The 21,508-nt window shown below is 39.3% G+C and overlaps 2 protein-coding genes and 1 non-coding gene across 3 annotated transcripts; 1 reads left to right on the top strand and 2 right to left on the bottom strand.

Moving 5' to 3' along the window:
* Positions 1-1,827: 1,827 nt before the first annotated feature.
* On the bottom strand, positions 1,828-9,756 carry LOC118302870 (beta-2 adrenergic receptor-like). The gene is made up of 3 exons (XM_035629372.2): positions 9,516-9,756; positions 4,268-4,633; positions 1,828-4,090 (listed from the first exon to the last, which is right to left on the bottom strand). Exons 2-3 carry the CDS (start codon positions 4,548-4,550, stop codon positions 3,195-3,197), a joined length of 1,179 nt encoding a protein of 392 aa, XP_035485265.1. The 5' UTR covers positions 4,551-4,633; positions 9,516-9,756; the 3' UTR covers positions 1,828-3,194.
* Positions 9,757-11,397: 1,641 nt separating this feature from the next.
* Positions 11,398-11,469, bottom strand: trnae-uuc. The gene has a single exon. It is a non-coding gene; the product is annotated as a tRNA-Glu (tRNA).
* Positions 11,470-13,561: 2,092 nt separating this feature from the next.
* LOC118302772 (haptoglobin) lies at positions 13,562-17,493 on the top strand. Its single transcript, XM_035629200.1, has 4 exons — positions 13,562-13,679; positions 14,720-14,805; positions 15,670-15,953; positions 16,603-17,493. The coding sequence occupies exons 1-4, from the start codon at positions 13,675-13,677 to the stop codon at positions 17,158-17,160; spliced, it is 933 nt and encodes a 310-aa protein (XP_035485093.1). The 5' UTR covers positions 13,562-13,674; the 3' UTR covers positions 17,161-17,493.
* The last annotated feature ends 4,015 nt before the right edge of the window (positions 17,494-21,508 follow it).

Raw genomic sequence — 21,508 nt, 5'->3', positions numbered from 1 at the left:
GTGGTTGATGGGATGTAGAAAATGCTGAGGATCTGAGTGAGATGATGAATGGATATGCTGGGCACTAGATATGGAGATTGGAGTTGATTGGGGAGGAAAGACACTGAGAGAGGATAACAGATTTAAAGATTGACAACAGGGATATGATTGGCCGATTGAGATCGAGGCAAAATCTGATTAAAATGCCCACAGTCGGCTGATTAGAAAAAGCTGGGCAAGTGAGAGAGAAAATTGTGCATGAACACAGTCTGTATATAACAATGAATGTAGTCAAGGAAAGCGGAGACAATGTGTGAGTGCCTGAAACCTGCATTCTCTGGAATGACCAGTGAGTTGCAACATCACTTCTGTTTTTGGTCATAAAGATTTAGTCTTCCTGATTGAACTTGCGCTGAGCTTCATATCTCTGTAAATGCATAGGCTTCATTACAATTTGGGTCACTAGGTTTCAAGATCCCCTCCTCTGCGTCTTGAGACTTATTCTTTGCCATTTGAGATGTTTCCAGAGTTTTAGTCTGTCTCCTCTCCACCACATTACATAACGCGACAAATTAGATCCCAGTGGGATCACGTCAATAATACTCTGGAGTGAAGTGAAAAATGCTGAAGTGGTTTTCCAGCAGCTTGTGTTACTGCTGAGCCTGTGAATATTACAGTAGTGAGCTGAGTGCTTCACTGTCACTCCGAACCCCATAAAACTCACCAAGGAAATGTTCCCAAACACATTTATTATTACCCAGTCTGATGCAATCAGCACTGAGGAATTATGCACTACTGATACAACTCTGTACAGTGATTCAATATCGGCACAATGATAATCATTTGTTTTCTTACACAGAACCAACAAAGATTAGGATGCTGGAGATTCCAAACTTTTCCATGACTGTGACGTTTTTGGTGGAAAATGCCAAATGGCTTTAACATACATGTAAGATATTAATTCATTCAATGACTTTCACACTTGACTTTTCAACAGATTTGTTTTCTTTTTGTTGACCATTAAATTACCTGATGTTGGTTTTGGGTCAACTCGCAGCACATCACTGCACCTTCGATGTTACAAATGCTTCCATGAACATGCACTGTACTGTCAGTCAGTTGGCTTTAAGGGAATGATTTGACATTTTGGGAAATACACTTTTTCATTATTCTTGCTGAATGGTAGATGAGGAGATTGATCTAGTTTCAATGTGAAGCCAATTAAAAACAAAAAACAAAAATCTTTTATATTATGCAGATTATAATATATAATTTATGACTTCCATGAAGTCACTGCAGTACACTTTTTGATTTGTATGGATTAAACAGTGAGATTTAAAATTTGCTTGAATCATTTTTTTGTTGGTTTTATTTTTAGTCTTTATGCTAAGGTAAGCTTATTATGAGGTATTATTTGTCTTTTTTTCCCCACCACAGCTTCATAAAGATCCCATGGCTTCATTGTAGATCTGTGTGCAGCGCTCTTTGCCTCGCTGTCCCTCTCTCGGTCTTTCTCTGACTCTTTGCGAAGCTATCCCGTTAAAACATCCATAACGTTTCCACTTTCCTCTGCAGGCAGAATTCTGCATAAACTGGGTAGATACTGCTTTCGCTGTGCAAGCTCACGTGACAACATTATGGTGCACATGTACACATGACATTGTTACATTATTAAAAAGTCAGCTTTGCCCGGATGGGGTATGTGCGTGCAGGTGCATCGTCCCTGCGATACTTTTGATTGTTGATGCAGTTGGTTAATCATAACTATGTCCTGTCAATCATAACAAAAATATATGAAATGAAAAATAATTATCATGAATAAAAATATAGCCATTTAATGATAAGAAATACTCTGCAGCCTCGTTTATATACATATTATTTGTCAAATTTTACAATACAGATTTCCAAACAGAGCACAAGACTTTTAGATGATGAGATGACTCACAAGATGAGATCATTTTATGTTACAAATACATTATACCCTGAAAAGAAGGGCTGACTCAGCATTAGGGTCTGCTTTAATCATAACACTTTTTAAACTAAATCTCTGTGTTTGGAATTCCATTCATTTAGTCATTACTGATTTAATATATATATACAGATCATTCTCTTTAATTTCCATTTACTCAGAAATAACCAATATTATAAAATGCCTAAAATAAAACTTGTACAAAATGAACCTCGTCTGACAGATGGCACCATGCAAATGGTTCACATAGAAACTGATAAAGTGCATTTCCCATACTTGAGGCAGATTTGATTATTATCACAAAAGACTGAATATACATGATCAAAATTGTATTTAACACCACAGAATCAGATTTATGTTATGAGTGGTTCCCTTTACCGAAACATTTGTAAATACACATTAGTCCAAAGAGGTGAACATTAGCAAGATTCCTGAACATACTAATAAAACCTAATATAACCCTTGTAAATCAATAGATGACAAACCCCACTCCTGACAAAAAAACATGAACCATGTGATTGTGGTTGTCAGTGCACCTGAAGTCCTGAAGGTTATCCTGAAGTCACTGAAAGGCCATTAGAAGCCCCCTGATTTGTAAAGCTTCAGAAAAGAGGTTTGATAATAGGGAGGCAAGATGAGGAGTCCGGAGGAGAGTATGGGGTTTGTTGTGGCAGTAGAGTTGCCACAAAGACCTGCAGTTTATTCAGATAATAACATCTGTTTTCATCAGGATCTACAGTATGTGTGTTTGGTCCAATCCTGAAAGCTGTTCTTGTTATGCAGTGCATAGATATAGGTTTCTTTGTCCAGAGATAGCAATGGATGGAGGTCAAACAATTTGAATGTAGCTTTTATATACAGTTCTTAGAAACAAAGTATTGCAAACTTTCATGTTTAAATGACCAATTTTGGCATTGAGCCAACATTTCAATTAAAGAAAAATTGAACAGTTTGGGATATGTGATTATTCAACTTCCTTGCCAAGAGTTGAATGAAATGATTAAGACCACTCTTGCAGATGAACAGTAAATATGAAACCTAAGGTTAGCTTAGCAAAACAAAAAACTGGAAGCTGCTCGAAGATTAATTGTATTACCTTTGGACAGAGCCAGGGAAGCCAGCTGCTGACACCAGCTTCATATTTACTGTACAAACATAGGAGTGGACTTAAACTAAACTCAATCAACACAGCACAGACAAGAACAAAACACAAGCTTGTTGCCCAATGAATGAATTCATGTATCGCTCAAGACTTCTCGCCATGTGGGGGGGACTGGTCTCGCTGAAAGAGCAGGGTCACCCCCTTCCTGAAGCGGTGGTCCCTGACACTGTAGATGATAACGTTACAGCAGCTGTTTGCTGTCAGGATCCAGAAGGCAAAAAAGGAAAAGTTACACCAGGTGTATCCCACCACGTTCCCGAGCACAAACACTGCAATGGGAGAAAAGGATGCTGTGAAGGCGAATGTTAGTATGCCAATTGTCTTGGCAGCTTTAATGTCTGAGAAGGAGGGCCTGTGAGGGCACCCTCCTCCCCCTCCGCCACCCCCACCGTCACTCAGACTCCCCTCTGAGAGCAGTTTGCGTTTTCGGGAGTACCGTCGAATGCTAGTGAAAGACAAAATGTTAACGGCCAACGTGCCACCGAGCAGCGTGAAGTCAAATGCTGGGAATAACAGCAAAATGTTGGCATCAGGTGGCAGCTGGCCTCCAAACAAAAGTGGGGTGTAGTTACACATACGACTGCACTCATTGTAGTCCAGTGTGAAGTTACTGCTGAAGATGAGGGGAGCGAGAGCCAGAAGGAAGCTAGCAGCCCAAGAGAGCAGGATGAGGAGCAGAGTTCGCCTCCTGGTCACCAAGGCGTCCTTGTGAAGTGGCCGTAGGATGGCCACACTTCGCTCTAAGGTCATGAGGAAGATGGTGCTGATGGAGACAAACGTGCATCCAGCGAACACAGGGCCAATTAGCATGCAGGGCTGCCAAGGGCTCACTAGTCCGCCGAGAGAAGAGGAGGCTGGGAAAGTAGCACTACCCTGGTACCAAAGGGGAGGAGTGCTTGTCACCATCAGGGAGATTTCAGTGTAGACGGAGAAAGGGACCACGAGGACACCGACCATCATGTCTGCTATGGCCAGAGACACTGTCAAGAAAGAGAGACAATAAGAACAAGATGGCTCAGGGGACGCATTCAGGCTGTTTTCTCGTTGACTCACTTCCAATTTTTCATATAAAGTTGAAAAGCATTGGCATATCAACCCGGATTTATATTTTCTCAAAAGAAAACAAAAAAGAATGGCAAAGTGGTTGGTTCATTTACCTTTCAAGTATCCCTGTGGCGTTCTCGACTGCCTTGTTTGCACGAAGACCGTAAGTGTGATCACATTTCCAATCACAATGGCAAACGCCAGGCTGACCATGAACACCACTGCCAAGGTACGATTGAGAAACCCACAGCAACAGAAGGTACAGAGAGGGGCTAGGGATTGTCCTGACACGAGTCCTGCCTCAGTAGCTGCAGTCAGGTTCAAGGGATCGTCTGTGAAGGCCAGCAGGACTGCTGTACTCCCAGGGACACTCACGTTGCCAAGCAGAGCCGTCATGGCCCAGGATTGACTGGCTTATCCTTTGAATGTGTTGGTGGACAGGCTGCTCAGGAGACCATGTCCCGTGCTGAGAAACTGTCCTGTTGAAAAAACACATTTGAAAAATCTGTAAAAACTAGAGAATTGTAGCAGACAGTTTGCCTAATTTGCTTAACTAATTCATCAAGTCATGTATTCAGGTACCACATCAGCTCTTTTAGAAGCAAATCACTTTATTTCATAAAATATGCAAGTAAAGTCTCAGTCCAGACAAAGCCACTCTCACGACTAAGGTCAGTGGTCGTCAAGTAAAACCTTGATGAACATACAAAATCGCACATGGGCACACAAAGGCAAATCTATTATCTCCAGATTTTTCAAGTCACATATATCAAGCCGCAATATAGAATATATTACTTTCTTTGCATGCCTTACTCTATATACTTAGCTGCTGTTTAAAATTTAGCTATTGATGGATTTCATGGCTTTACATTGATCATCGAAAGTTTGAAAAGAGAAGAACCGTTCTCCAAAAAGCTCCCGTCAAAGGATTTAATTTTGTTGATCCAGCACCAATCAAAAAATATTTTACTGGATGTATATTTTATTCCTATATTTTTTGGCTTATACATTGATCATTGGTCTAAAAAAGTTCTTTTTATTCATTGTTTTGGTATAAGATTTTATCATATATCAAGCCGTGTGGGGAGCTAAAACTATCATTTATGCTGTTTACTGGGCTCCAGAGCAGGGAGGTACACACATCCAACATAACAAAGGGTAAAAGGAATGGACATATTCAGACCAGGGCTAAACCTAACTGAATCCCAGGTTCTCACCGTGGCCGCTCTCACATTCAACGGAACAGTTACCAGCAGTGAAATTGCCCTCCGAATTACTCTAAGATCTTGAGAAGCAGAAAGAAAAGCACTTGTGCTTGTGGGAAAAGTGTTATGTCACTAAAAATGTATCTGTTGGTGCTGAGCAGGCAGCTTTACCAAAGATCTTCCAGTTCCAGTCGGGTCCAAAGGTGCTGTGGCTCTAGCTGCCGAACCTTAACCATATATTAATCATGTAACGGCCTTTGCACATATATTGAGGGGGTCTTTTAATTTTAATATTCAGATTGACCTAATAAATGTCATGAGGCTTGTTATCTTTTAAATTTAAATCAAATTGTATTCACCTTGGTATTCACTTCATATCTGTGACAGTAATACTCAGCTGCAGCACCATGATTAAATGTGATAACTCCAGGCCCAGATTAACAACAGAGTCTGTTGAGCATTGACACCAAGAGCGAACCTTGAAAATCCTGTTTCTTTTTATCTATGAATCATTCAAACAGAAAGATAACGAGGATAATTAAAATTGCAGTTTAAATGGGGATATCAAAAAAGATAAATCATTAGTTGTGAACATTTAATGCAACTGCCTTGGAAAATGGATGGTATTTTTGACAGATTTAGCAAAGTAAAATGTCATAAGAAATCAATTTAAGTTAAATTTATCTGATGGTACTGATGGTAAAAAAATATATTTTAGGGAGGATAAAGGATGAACTTCATTATGGGGCTTGTTGCCTTTACCTTGAGTAAAGATGACAAGCGGAAGTGCTCCTTGTGGCGAGACCTCAGGCGTAGTGAGACAAGCAGCTGACAGCAAAGAACAACCCCCCCCCCCCCCCCCCCCCACACACACACACACACACATCATATTCGAATAGTTCCTTTAACTTAATTAAAACCTTCATAAGTAAATATGAGAAACAAAAAATCATGATGACTTATCAAGTCCGTTTATATGAGTGAGCTTGAAAACTACCATTACACCAAGCAGATGAACAAGATTTGGACTCTACAATTTTTATGACTATCAAGATATTTCAATAATAACCTCATGGGGCCTAAAGAGGAAAAGTCAGAGGATCAATAAGTAATCATTAAATCCTAAATCCGTTCAATAAAATCAGGTAAGAAGTGCACAGTGCGAGTTAGGCATGTTAAGGTGTTAGCAGTTTTAGGAGAGGGTGTGCTCCCTGAAGAGACAACTCTTCAAGAGGTACTTGAAAATAAACAGGGACACGCTTGCTCTGACCGAATTTGGTAATTTTTTTCACCATCTGGGAACCGCTAATGAGAACAGTCAGGACTGTGTTTGCCTTTTTTGCAGGGATGGGGATGCCAAATGACCTTATCTGAAGGAACGCAGTGGCAGGTGGCAGAGAGGTGCAGAAGTCTTTCTGTTGGTAAGCGTTGGTGAATTGAAGGTCAATGAGCAGCGGAGGAGCATGTGCCCTTTTAGGTTGATCAAAAAGCAGACACACTGCCACATTCCTTTGAATACATTATCGTTGAACCGTTGAATGCTTGTACAAATTTGTGTGCTAATCCATCAACTTAACATTGAGGTCTTCCACTGAATACCTGAATCAAAATCTTTATCTGAATACGACAAAAAATAAAAAGAGTCAAATCTGTGACTTGATGATGGAGCTTGAGAGAGAGTCAGAGGATCCTCAAATTCATTAGAATTCATCATTTGGGGACCTTGAATATCGATTTCAAGGCAATCCATACTTGTCAAGATTTTTCATTTAAAAACACGAAGGCCAACCTCAAGGTGGTGCTACAGGAAAAGTCCGGGAATCCACAAAATCCATTTGATTCTTCCTCTTAAGACTCTGGACATTTGTTCTAAATTGCATGGCAGTCCATCCTATAGTAGTCCAAAATGTGGTGGACAAGCCAACAGACCTCACATTTCTGGCATGGAGAGCAATGAGTTGCTCGAGCAACTGTTATTATATTTGACCACATATTTGATGCACAATTGAATCTGACTCTGAATGGGCGGCCCGTTAATGATGCCTACAGTTTGTCTTTCTCTGGATCCCACTGGCTTGAAATAGCTGCGTTGTTAAGTTTACGTTGTTCATGCATGTCGTGAATTGTCTTTGACAGGGCTGCATCCCTGAGTGACAGGTCAGACATATGTATGAAGACTGTGGGGGCTTGGTCCTGGCTCTCAGGCCAGGTCGTCCAACACACAGAGGGGTCATGTGCAGAAATAATGGACAGGCTGGCTCAGAACTGCCTGAGGCTGACTGCCACAGCACAACAGAAATACGACTTCCTCTTCACATCTTGGCTTGTCATTCTGTCTGTGCTTGTTTCCCTTGCAGTTGTCAGAGAAGTGCGCAAACAACATATTCATACACACACAAACACGGATACAAGCACAAAGCTAGATTTACTGACTTGTTATTTCTGTTCGAACTTTATCTTACATATTTTTGTTGGACCTAGCTGCATTTATTCCTGTAATACCTCTGCCTCTCAGCAATATTCTAGCTTTACCTCTCTATAGTTTTTCAACTTTTAACTTTTAATATCTAGATAAAATCTGTAAGTAATTGTGTGTTTTGATTTTGGATGTAAATACTCAGTGGGCACCTGGTAATAGGAAACAAATTTGCATTTTGTGGGAAGACCTGGAAATAAATAACCCCGTGAGTACTTTTTTTTCTTTACTTTTTTAAAATTACCCACTACATATTGAATAAACAGGGTACAAGCACAATAATTGTGCACTATGATGCACACAACATAAATAGTTACAAGTATTCAATTCTAAAAACATTATTTTTGTAAAGATATCATACTAATAATAAAAACAATTTCATTTCAGTGTCAAGTCTGTTACCCCTTCGCGCCTTCCTCATTACTCAGTAATTCAACTGCTGTGCCCTGTAATTATAAGTTACTCATTAAGTTAAAGAAAACTTAGTTGGATTTATTTATTTTTCAAAACCTTCTGCTCTAAAATTGTCTTTTGTCTTTTTTTCTATTGTGCCTGTAGATTCCCAATAATTCACTTATTGATACATAATACTACAATAAATGATTGAATTGTAACCCGTGGGCTGTAATCTAAACAGTTTGCTGACGAACTGATAACTGAAACATAATGTGTGGGCATGCGTGTATGTGTATGTGGTAACTCCAGTGACTCCCAGTCTTAATTACACACTGCTAACGGACGTCAAACCCATCTCACTTTTCTCCGTCTACAGCTGCTACACGTCAGAATGATCAGACACTTGGAAGGAATCCACCTCACAGTTTCATTTATCAAATAATCTTACATAATATTAATATAATTTAATCTTAGTGTATCTCAGTTATTTTTGACGTTGAAAAGGGAATTTTGAAGGTTCATCCGATGTTGAAGTGATCTACTGATTGAATCACATAAGTTTAGGAAGACACAGCTTCCCCAAACTGCGATTTTAAACTTTGGATCAAATCAGTTACATGGATTAAAGACTAAACTTTGTTAGGATCGATGATATTGTTATGAACTATTTTGTTGTTCTTGGTTGAAAAAGCTTTATTGTCTCAAAAATTCATCAAACTATCGTTCTTACTGTATCAAACTACAAAACAACCATAACTGCAACAAGCACCAAGAAAACTGCAATTTGTGTGCATCAAGAAAGAACATAAAAAAATGACAGAGCCATTATTTACTATATGTTCCTGTGACATTACCATGAATTGGAAAATGAAGAATTACTCATTATGAGTCACCTGAAAATGTTTTTTAACACACCTGTAAAAAGAAGTAAGTCAACTTATAGCAATTACACAAACTTCTCATTCCAAATATGAAGCTGAACAAATGACATCTTGTCAGTTTTTAAAATATTACTATTTGCAAATCAATGTAATTCAGGATCACAACGAGCCAATTATTGTAATCAAAATAAATATTCATAATTATTCATAATTGATCATATGCAAACGAATAAGACATCCCATTTCAATCAACGCTCAAACAGATGCTGAGCAGTAAAATAAACAAATGCAGAAATGTTTTATTTCCGTGTGGGGTAATCATCATGGAAAACAGCTGCCAAATAAAAAAAACACATATACTGATACACTGTACATCCACGAACATCAGATGATATGATCTTACCGGCATGTCCACTGTCATGGACCATAGAGCAGTTGTTCACACAGAGGTTGATAACAGGGGAACGATCCCGTTTTAAAGCGTTGACTTAGTGGAAGTAAAATCCGCTTCAAATCCCCCAGTGAGGAGGGAAGTGGAGCTGCAGTCCGCTCTTCATTCATTCTCCTGAAGTACACACACACACACACACACACACACACACAAAGGCTCTCACTCTCTCCAGCTCTCTGTCTGTGTGATTCAGCCTCTCTTCCCTCTCCCTCCTCCGCCTCTCTCTCAGTCTTTGGAGTGCTCATCCTCCAGTCCTCACTGCGCCGCTCCCCCTCCCCTCTCCTCCCCTCACCCTCTGCATGGCTTGCAGTCCTTATCGCATGCACACGCTTGTCCCCTAGAGCTTCAAGGTAAAGTTCACAGCAGCGTTTTACTCTCCTCTCTCATCCTCTCTCTTCCCACGTTCGCCTCCTGACGTGACCATCCACCCCACCCCCACCCTGACTAATTTCTTCCTCCCCCTTGTTCCTCACCTCCCCAAGCATCTCTCATGCTTTGTGTCTTACAGCTTCAAACACTGTTCAACTCTTGCTTTCAGTTCACGCTTCATTGTATTAGTTTAACTCTTTACACGTAGGTTGTTCATCTTCAAGCTCATTTTTGCACCCGTTCACTTTTCTTTGCTGTACATCTTTACACTTCCTGTCCGAACTTTTGATATTGTTCTCACCCCTGCTCTTTGTATGTTGCAAAAGAGCTTCAGAATGAAAGAGACAGAGATGGAAATAGAGCCAGAGAGAGAGATACTACAGTGTACTAATGAGAGGTGACTCTAATACAGTGTGTGGGGGGAAAATGCGTCCAACCTCTCTCGGGCATTTGTTGAGTTTCCCCCCCGGATGGTCTTGGCCTGTGTACACAGCTTTGACCTTGGCTGGCACATGGGTCATATCCAATCCTCTTTGCTGTCCCCAGGCAGCGAAGACCATAGCACTCATGTGAGACCCCTGCCCTTGAATTGTATTGGAAACACTGGTGAACATGTTGCTAGACACATGAGTAATTTGCCCTCACCTTGACCCTGAGTCAGGCTGATGTAATTCAACAGCAAACAGAAATGTGCCAAAGAAATGTTGAGTTCAGAAGTGAGGAATGAACAGCAACGTACATGCGGAGCTGCGCTATCTAACCTAAACCCCAAGGGTTTTGTAAACCTGACAAATAGATAGATATAAAACATATTCCATGTTATAATGTGGGGTCATACAATTGGGTTTCCAAAAGTCTGAGACCCCTTGGTCTGAGACCCCTTGGTCTCAGACCGCACTGTACCTGACGCTGCGTTACAGCAAGACCTAACCTTGCTTCTGCTCGTTTACATGTGTGGTCCCAGTAGCCTAAGTGACTGCACAATGCACCAGCACAGTCGAATCAACATACTGGATCTGTGGCGTGCTGCCAAAGAGTACGGCACAAGCTCTGGTAGAAGTCATGCTATGAATAAAACAACACAAAACAGGCAGCATCTACTTCAGAGAATCCTCTCTTAAAGTGACAGTGGAAGTTTCGTTTATCAAGTGAAAAGTATATTATTTTCCTCTATGAAATGATTTCTGCATGTGAGTTATGTTCAATTGCTTTATTTAAAGCACCCCCTCTTCTCAAACATGTGTGTTGGTCATTGATCTTCACTTTGCAGGATGAGGTCTTTGCATAGTTTGACACTAGAGGGCTCTTTTCACTTCCATCTGCTGGAGGGAAAGTTAGTGCTTGCGGAAAATCTGACTTTATCACAATTGCGTGACACACACACACACACACACATTTGAGGAATGAGCAATTCACATAACAGTTTCTTTTCTCTACCGAAATTGGGAATCCTAAGAATACAGTGTTCCCATACCGGGAGTTGAACCCAGGCCGCCTGGGTGAAAACCAGGAATCCTAACCGCTAGACCATATGGGACATATAGGGGACCCTTTCAGAACAAAAATTTCAGAGCAAAACTTAAATAGATATGTCAATGAGTGTAGGCATATTAGTACTTTTTAGAATCTCTTACCAGGTTATTGAACTTAAGAGAAGATTTGATTCAATTCAATTCAATTTTATTTGTATGGCGCCAGATCACAAGATATATTATCTACAGGCACTTCAGTGGCATCCAGGAACCCAACAGTTCCGACAATGAACAAACACTTCCAAAACCTCAAGCTGAACCATATCATCCACAAATTGTTATTCAGAGTACAGTCTTTAATTCAGACATATACGTGGCGGGGATCTTTAAATTCTTCTTTAATGTAAACACGAGCCTGAGCTTCTCTGTGAGGCTGCAGTCACAGGCACCGATGTGCTTTTGGCTGATGGTCAGCATGATAACAAGTTGACAATGACAATGCTAACTTGCTGACTTTAATGTTTCCCATGTTCCCCATATTATATGTATTAGCATGACAACATTTGCTATCAGCACTGAACATAAAGTACAGTTTAATCTTGCAGGACTGAGAGGAATGTTGGAGATTTTCTTAGGATATGTGAAAAATAGTATTAAAATTATTGAGGAAATGTTATTAGTATGTTCTAAAAACACATGCAAAATCTTTGTCTGCACTTAAACAATATTATTTTGATTGTGCATTCTGGCACAGTGACTGTGAAGTCAAAGTGCCGACTGACTGAGAGAAGAACAGCTTCTGATCCAGTTAAGATTGCATTTGCCTCAGGTCACTTAATACAGCTTACATAGTAAAGCTTTAGTAACACTGCCACCATGAAATTACTTCATTTTAAGTGTTTGATTTTCTGAATTTTCGTGTCCAATCACATGCTTAAACTGCAGGGTATCATTTCTCAGGGCTCACAAGAACCCATGATAAATCCTCTTTCACACTGAAAAAAAAAACTTTGAAGTCCAAGATATGAATCTGAAATCAATCTAGTCAGGCACAGGCTAATGTGGGAACATGAATTAGAAAATTAGGCTTTATGGATCCGTATTCATGTACATACTGTTACAAGATGCACACATACTCTGCAAACATTTGAACATAATACTTGTGCAAAGCTGAAAAATATCTGAACACAGATGAAATTGTCTTTTCTTAGAAGTTTTGTCTGGCACACAGGGAACTTAGTTTGTTTTATTAGGAATATGCCCACCTACTTTTGTAGTGTATACTACTTAAATGATATATGACTGAAAACCAGTAGAGAAATTCTGAAGATAAAATAAATGCTAAAAACGACCACACTTTGTCTATGATGACTATTGTGAATTGTGTTTGACTTGCAGCATTTTAAAATAAAGCAAAGCACTGTAATTGAAAATCAAGGCAGCAAACTCTAAAATGTAATATCTCATAGTCCTCATACCTCTCTGTGACCTCTTGTAAATAACCAAAAGCAGGAATGCTGGACTTTCCTCACATTTCCTCACATTTCTGACTCCACAGTTAATTGTTCACTGCCAGGATTAAGATGAAATATTGTGTGTTTGTGTTCCCTGTAGAAAAATCAAATAACAAATTAAGCTGCACGACGTTTTGCAACAGCATTGCCTTCACATCCAAAAGAGATAAAGAAGATCAGTCAGCATTGTTTACCTTTTGTAAACTATGATGCAAAATCTATGATGAAATGGTACATTCTGTTTGTGACTATCTTTATTTGCAAAACTCTGGAAACCACTGACCTGTGGAATAGATTTACTTTGCAAATCCTCAAATCCCATAACAACTAAAACAGGATCCACTAATGTGTTAAACTGTTAAAAAGAACATCTGACTCAAGCAGAACTCAAATAATATGAATCAAAACATTAACCAGATTTTTTTAACCATATGATCAAACTGTTGAAACAGTAACTACAAATCTCTTGAATGTTTTACTGTCGTATTTTCTTTTTTGTTTAATCTGACAGACAGCCAAATTCCCTTTATCATACCAAAAACCTTTGCTGTGTAGGACCCACACGTTTTTTTCGCAGGTAAATATTCTTGTCCAGAATCCAGAATGTGGAAATAGAGATTTCACAATTATTCTATTGCACATGGAAATTTCCAGAACTCTGGGCAGATATAAAACCTCCCACCTCCTAAGCGTAAAACTCACCCAAGAGCAGAGATTAATAACTAGTCTTTGAAGAAGATAAATATTTTCTACAAAATGAGGTAAGTCGAAATATTCTTTGGTAAGTAATTTTTAATCTCTTTGAATATACATTGCTCTATAGGTGAGCATTATCATTACTTTTGACAAAAACATCGCAATCTGTAAACATAAGCATTATTTTACTATGAATGTGAATAGTTGTGTGAGTAGGAGAGCTGATCTTCAAAAGCCATGAAGTTAAAGATGAAACATTCTTTTCAACATTTTATGCAAGATTTATTTGTCTTATTTTTCTTTTTGTACAAGTTACCACACTCGCAGTAGATTTGAGCTGTCGTAACACTTTTATCAAGGTTAACAACCTTGTTAGGGCTCAGAGAAGACCAAGTAGTACAAATTTAAATTTTCTAATTTTGTTTCAGTTCGTCTGGAACAGTGGTTCTCAACCTTTCTGAGTCACGACCTACCAAAACAATCCGGCTTGTGGGTCACAATGATGGTGAAGGAACATTTAAACAAGCAGGATGACTCTTAGTAACAAGTCTCCTGGACTGAAGAAGTCAAAATCTAACTTTTTGAGCAAATGTAAAAAAAAAGATGCAAAGAACAACTCTACTGCTGTCAAACACAGGGAGGGAGGAATACAATCATTGTATTGCAGCCAGTGGGACGGGGAACTTTTCATGGTAGAGGGAAGAATGGATTCAATTTAGTAGGCCAGCAACAAAGCTCGGACCAAACATCACACAATTCTTAAATGGCTATGAAAAGCCTTTACAAGCTATGACAACTGTCAAAGTGGGTGCTACTAAATACTGTCATTTGGAAACTGAATTAAATCTTTAACTTTCTGCCTTGTGGAGACCAGGTCATCTTCGAAATCTGCTGAACTGTTCCCAGCGACATACATTTTGACCTCAGGGGCTCAAACTGTTTTTAAACTAGTGTACCTGACTTGAACTTTCCAATAATTATCCAGTAATATTTTGTGAACTAATGTAAATGAAGGGCTTAACATCTAATTAATTAAACCCAGTTGTATTGTCCGCGTTGATGCAGAGGAACAGAGACATTAAATGTCCGTTCATCGTTCTTGAAGGGTTTCGCAGACTGTGCTCCTCCTGGCTGCATGGGCCTGTCTGGCAGTGTCTCACACGGAGGAAAGGATGGAACGTTCTGTGTCAGGTAACACACACTAACATGTACTAACACAAACATGACCAATTTTATGGTCATGTTAGCAAGCCAGCATTTGCCATTCATTTTGCAGGTATTTTGTCATTGGCTCATTTATTGAGCAGCCTTTCAAAAATAAAGTTACAAAGTGCAATCCATCTGAAAGTTGATGAAATACTGTAATTTAGTCTGGACAAGAGTGGTGGATGGACAGATAGACCAGCACCACCAGAATATTATTGCCATTACAAGGTGGATACTAATTGTGGATCGTAACAAGCTTAAATATGGATAATGTGCTTGGTAACTAAGCAGTCTGAAGTCTGGGCTAGTACAGCTCTTTTCACAGCTCCTTAAAATGTGGCCACTACTTTGAAGCGAAGGTCATTTGAAGTAGTTTTAATGTTTACTCACCCACAGAAAAGACACATGGAACAAAGCCTGATGATGAAAACAGAGCTCCATTTTAACAGTCTATCTCTGCAAGGGATACACAATATGTTTTAATAACTGCAGTGCGTAAAGGAAATCATATATTATAAAATATGTTGTGGAAAATATGTTATTTGTGTATAGAGTAAATAGTAGGGGCACTTATATTGATCCTTGTGTGACACCCTTATATGTATTCAGGGACTCCATTTGAAGCCAACAACAACAACAGTCAGATTTTTCAGGAAGATTAAATTTGAATGAGCTGTAAGCTATCAATAGTTTGTTGAGTTATGTTATCTAAATTTACACTGTAGGCAAAAAGATAATAATATTCATACAATATAAACAGAGAATCCATCAAATATTTAAAATTAAAAATATAAATATAAAGATGTACAGTATATTTTATACATTTTAAATAAATTGATAATTTCTCAGCCTCCAGGATGGCACAACTCCGCTCCAGGCGAATGGTTGGAGGGACTCTGGCCCCCAGTGTCCCCTGGCAGGTCATGGTCTACCTTTCTGATGGTGTTCTGGACGGAGGCTACGCGGGTGGAGCTCTCATCTCTGACCGCTGGGTTTTGACGGCTGGCAGGAACCTTTTTGTCAGAAAGAGTCGAGATCACATTCAGGGAAAAGAGCCTATAATACCTAAAGTATACCTGGGAATCTTACATCGGGACCAAGCAAAGGCCTCCACAGAGGTTGCCGTAGAGAAGGTGGGCAAAAAAAGTTAGGTTTAAAGACAAGCCTTATACCTCATTGACCATGTCGCAGCCATTTGCGAACATCATTCAGATTTAGATGTTATTTTTCATGACTGCACCATTACAGCAATAATAAAGAGAATAGAAATCCTATCCATCACTTATTCTCATTTCCATTTTCACTCTCATTTATAATCCAATTTAATACAGTGTGATGTCATGGTGATGTTGTGAAAACAACAAAAAAGTCTTGCTTTCAACCTTTAACATGATTTAGGTATATTACTCCCACAAGGGATTGTGAGACAATTACTCATGACCTTGTAGTGTGTAGGATTTTTGGAAAATGTCAGACTTTTCTCTGATCATTTATGTCTTTTGAAATACGTTTAATAATTTGATCCCTTCTAGACAATAAAATCTAAGATGAGTGGGGTAAATTACTCTTCAGCTCACCTGCTCACAACTCATAGACATGAGGCGAAGAGTTGCATACAAACATTTAATTGTCTTAAAGGTTAGCAAGCCAAAAAGCTTAGGAACAGTAAAATCACAACGCTTTTAGATGTACATGTATATGACAACACTGGCGGATGGAAACAATCTATTTGAATGTAATACTATGATGCACATTTTTGATCCCTGCCTTCCTTTCCTGCAGATTTTTCTCCATCCAGGCTTCCAGAACCATTCTGACTGGGACAACGACCTGGCTCTGATCCAGCTGAAGGAGCCCGTGGTTATGAGCGATAAAGTGACCCCCATCCCCCTGCCTGAGATGGGACAAAACCTGACTGACACCTGGTCAGGGGTCATCAGTGGCTGGGGCTGGGGGGTCTACCTTAACGCTGCTGCATCACTTAAATTCCTTATACTCCCCCTGGTCGATAATTCTTACTGTAAAGCAGAATATGAAGGTGACGCTTTAACACCAGATGTAGACGACAACATGCTCTGCACAGGAGCTAGAGAGTTTGGAGAAAATGTTTGTTTTGGTGATGCGGGAGGAGCTCTGGCTGTCAAAGACACGAAAACTGGGGACATTTACGCTGCAGGGATCCTTTCCTATGACAAGCCCTGCCGCAACAACAAGTATGGAGTCTATATGAAGATTTCCTCATATTTACCCTGGATCCACAGTGTCATCAGGGGAGACACAGAGAAATCATCGGCTCTGCGCTCTGAGGCAATCGCCAAAATGCACACCTGGCAGCTTTAGAGTCACATAGAATCACCAAGTATACTAACTAACTCCAGTAAGTAAGTCATTTTTAACCACAGATTAGAAAACGTGTTACAGTTCTGGAGGCCACTGACAAGAGGACAGAGGCGTCGAATTAGAAAATGTGCTGTTCTCGAGAACAAAAAATACATTTTGTTGTTTAATTTGGAGGTTTTTATTATTATTTAAAAGTAAACTGCTGTGTCTCCTTGTGATGTTCCACTGTTAACTCTGAAAAGAGAACACAAGGTTGAGACCACATTTCATCATGTGCCGTCATCAGCATGAAAGCAAAATTTGCAATAAAAGCGAATGACTCAATTGAAAATATTTCCCGCAGATGTGTTTTTGTCTTATATTTTAACCAATAGTTGCAGGACTTCAAAGATATTTTGGCCTGACAGGTGTGTCCACTCTGCCAAAACACATGAGCTGTCTCAATAACAAATGCTTCTCTCCACACCAGCTGTCTCTATCCAGCTGATACAGTATGAGAGGGAAAGATAAGGGGGAAGGACAAATCAAAGTGCAAGGCCCAAGACTGCAATCGTCATTTCTCTGGATGTTTTTCAGTGTTACGTGAGACCATATGAGCTTAGGTAGAGGAGATAAGACTGAGGAAGCTGATTATTAGTGAATTATTTAATCATTTAATTATAAAGACGTTAACCATGTTAACGGAGAATGAATCAAATATCATATATTTCCAGATTAGCATTGGTGTTTTTTGCTTAAATAGATTAAACACGAGTCTTGTCTAAAATGTCTTCAGGCAGGAGTGAAGTTAAAAATGTCGATCTTTGTGTCACAATCAGAGATGGTCGGGGTGAATTAAAGGTTTGGTGTTGCTGAGGGCAAGAATGTGAGCAGGGCATCTGCCTCTCATACCTACACTGAGCGAGATCCATAAGAAAACTGCACGTGGTCTAAATTGAAAGATCCCCTGAATAAATAAACAGACAAACATTACGGACGCAGATGCTTTGAAGATTATGATGATGACCATGATGGAACGTCTTGAAGAACGTGGTTCATGTCTAGGACTAGATCTATAGCAGAAAACACATTACACCTATTGAGACACCTTCTATCCATATAGAACGATGATTAAGACAAGGTAAAACTCTCGTTATAATTATAGACACTTGTATGATATAAAACAAGGTTCATATGCACTTGATCTCAGCATTTGACATCTTGCAACCTGACTTATGATTTTTAGGATAAAATCCCCCCCCCACTCTGAACTGACTCACTCAGGCTGATTTTTCACCAGACAGACAAACACACACAAACTGTTCGTCAAAGAGGAGAGACCCTGTGCTCATCATCAGCCCGTCACGGTCCGCTGCATGCATGTGCGTGTCTTGGTTTACAGTCAGCGATGTTATATTGGCGACGGAAAGAGATTTCAAGACTGAGAAATTACAGTTTCCTTTTAGTTGCTTAGTGGAGTGTGTTCAGAATCATTTTGTGTTTGGTCTGTTTGGGTAAAATACAAATGAAGCTGTTGAAGGGAGAGAGAAGTACTTTTTAGCAGGTCTGCCGCAGGGTGCACGGGGTTCTCCTTTGGCTTCTAAAATATTAATATCCCTGTCAAGGGCCATTACTGTCTTTACCAGTGTCAGAGTGTACTCTCTCTGACTCCATCACTCCTGCAGAGCACCGACCAAGATCACATCACTGACAGCCTCTCACTGCAGTGTGAACCAGAATTAACTTGGACGATGGAAATTGACTTTGCGTGTTGTTGCACTGAAATGTATTTTCATACAATATTTAGGGTGATTTTTTTGTTATTAAGTGAGAAACAGAAAATGTAATGAGTTTCCCTCTGAAGTTAATTTAATGAATGAAGCGTAAATTACCAACTTAAATACATACTTAATTAAAACTTTATATATATATAGCTGGCATGTAATTTTCTGTCCGTCAAAAATCTCCTGCACATCTGAATGTTTTTTGTGACAGCGGAGCAGACACGACTGAAGAAGAAGACACACCCACACTCAGTCTACACTCGCTTAATAAAGGATATTCTACGCAACATTTCGGCCAAATGTATGTACACCTGAAGAAATACAAAAATGTATTTTCACAGAAAACGCTGATCGAAGGTCTCCGCAAACATGTTTTCGATTTCTTCAGTTGTACTGCATTGTCCAAACTCAGTCATGTTTCATATGGATATACTGTATCTCTCAGCAATCTCCGTATTGGTATTAGTATTAATATGTATCATAGCAGATATTTTGCAGAGATAACCCACATCTACTTTGTTAAAAGCCATTAAATGTGGCGCTCCCTGTTCATTCATCCCGACACGTACAGTCACTGTTGATTGTATCTTCAGAGCGAATGTACCAGTACTGAATGTGCTCAAACTGAATTTACATTCGTAGCATCCATCATGGAACACAAGAATGGATCTTTGCGGTAAGAATCATACTTATCAGTTGTATTTTGGAAACATGTTGTGTACTCAGCTGCCAGGTTATGTACTCAGTCCTCATTTGTAACTGGGAAACTGAAGCTTTTTGAGCTTCATCACTCTTGCTCATATTTACTGTACTTAACACACACACGCACACACACACGCACACACACACACACACACACACACACACACACACACACACACAGACATACACACACACACACACACACGCACATACACACACACACACACACACACACACACAGACACACAGACATACACACACACACACACACACACACACACACACACACACACAGACATACACACACACACACACAAGCCTTTCACAAGGTACCAATACAACAGATGTGGGGAACTGTACCAGATAATGGACTTTGTTCCTCTGTTTGCCAAAACAGGATTTAGTCTGCCTTTCATTGGTCATGGATTGACTTTAGTCACAATAGATATGCTTGCTTTGTCGTGAATGATATTTCCTTTCAAATATTTAACAGACATAAGACACACACAGTCATGATCTCAAAATATTAGGACAACGTCTCCATATCCTCCTTGTTTTTACTCACAATCCTCTATCTTTTTTTAATCAGAGGACATTTAGGAGGGTCGGATGCTTAGCGCACACGGTTTAAGTTTTTATAACTTGGTTATTCCAGTGGTAGGATAGATGAGGTACTTTCTGATTTTATGATATTTTTATACTTTACATTATGACCCTGCTCCCTTTGCTTGCACGCACTCATGATATTTCCTCTCTTAGGGAGGAATATGAACATGTATAATTTGTATTCATTGTTTCCTTGCAGTTTCAAATAGTCTGATATAAAATCTCAATGCCCATAAAGAACACAATTGGCTAATTGTTACCTCAGCAAAAAAACTGCCACTGCACATTGTTGACAGAAGATTTTGACAGCAATTAGTTCCTATTCCAAAAACACAAATTCACAAGTTTGAATATATGATGTCCATACCAGAATTATCCAACCTCATTTGGAGGGTTAACAGTAACTTCTGGGTGTGGATGTAGCTTATTCAGCAGCTTCAAAATGGCTATGCTGCCATGGCAACTTGAAATTTCCTGTGTTTAATCTCTAGGGCAGACTGTTGAAGCTATATATTTATGAATAAATAAATAGTGATATGTAATAAAGATTTAGAGGGATTCAAGGTTATGTTTGTCCCTTGGAAGTGATGACATTTTTTCCATGTAACACTTCACCACACTAATGTGCAGTCAGTCACATATGTGGTCTCCTGTTGTCCCCAACTAAATGTGGGACAACATGTTCTTCTTTGATACTCATGTGTATAAAATGTATGAATAATGCAAATCTTCTGCGTGCGTGCGTGCGTGCGTGCGTGCGTGCGATGTTAAAAAACCTTTTTGTATACTCTGCAGCTGTTAGACACAATGGGGAAAAGTAATGTGACAGACATTAAATGCCATGACAGTTACATCTTCTCTTGTCCAGGGCACAACCGTCTGCCCCGACTCCCTTCAAATATCCACGTCTCATTGCCAGTCTCTTATCAGGGAGCTAACCCTAACAGTTACTGTGCTTATCAGTGTTCAAGTTTTAATACTTGGAGAAATAAAATCTGCCCACAAAAACATATGAAAATGAAATGTAATGAAAGAAAGAAATAATCAAGTAATGAAAGTAAGAAGTTATGATGTAGTGAAAGAAAGAAGTTAAGAAGTATTGAAAGAAAGAAGTAATGATGTAGTGAATGAAAGATGTAAAGTTACAAATAATTATGTAATGAAAGAAAGAAGTAAAGAAAGAACGAAGTAATTAATGAAAGAAGTAAAAAAAGGAGTAATGAAGAAATGAAAGAAAGAAGTAAAGAAAGAAGTAAAGAAGTAATGAAAGAAAGAAG

The sequence above is a fragment of the Scophthalmus maximus genome, chromosome 4, assembly GCF_022379125.1.
Source record: "Scophthalmus maximus strain ysfricsl-2021 chromosome 4, ASM2237912v1, whole genome shotgun sequence".
Lineage (NCBI taxonomy): Eukaryota > Metazoa > Chordata > Actinopteri > Pleuronectiformes > Scophthalmidae > Scophthalmus > Scophthalmus maximus.
Note: the sequence above shows the minus strand (reverse complement) of the source record. Positions and strands in the feature narration are given on the sequence as shown.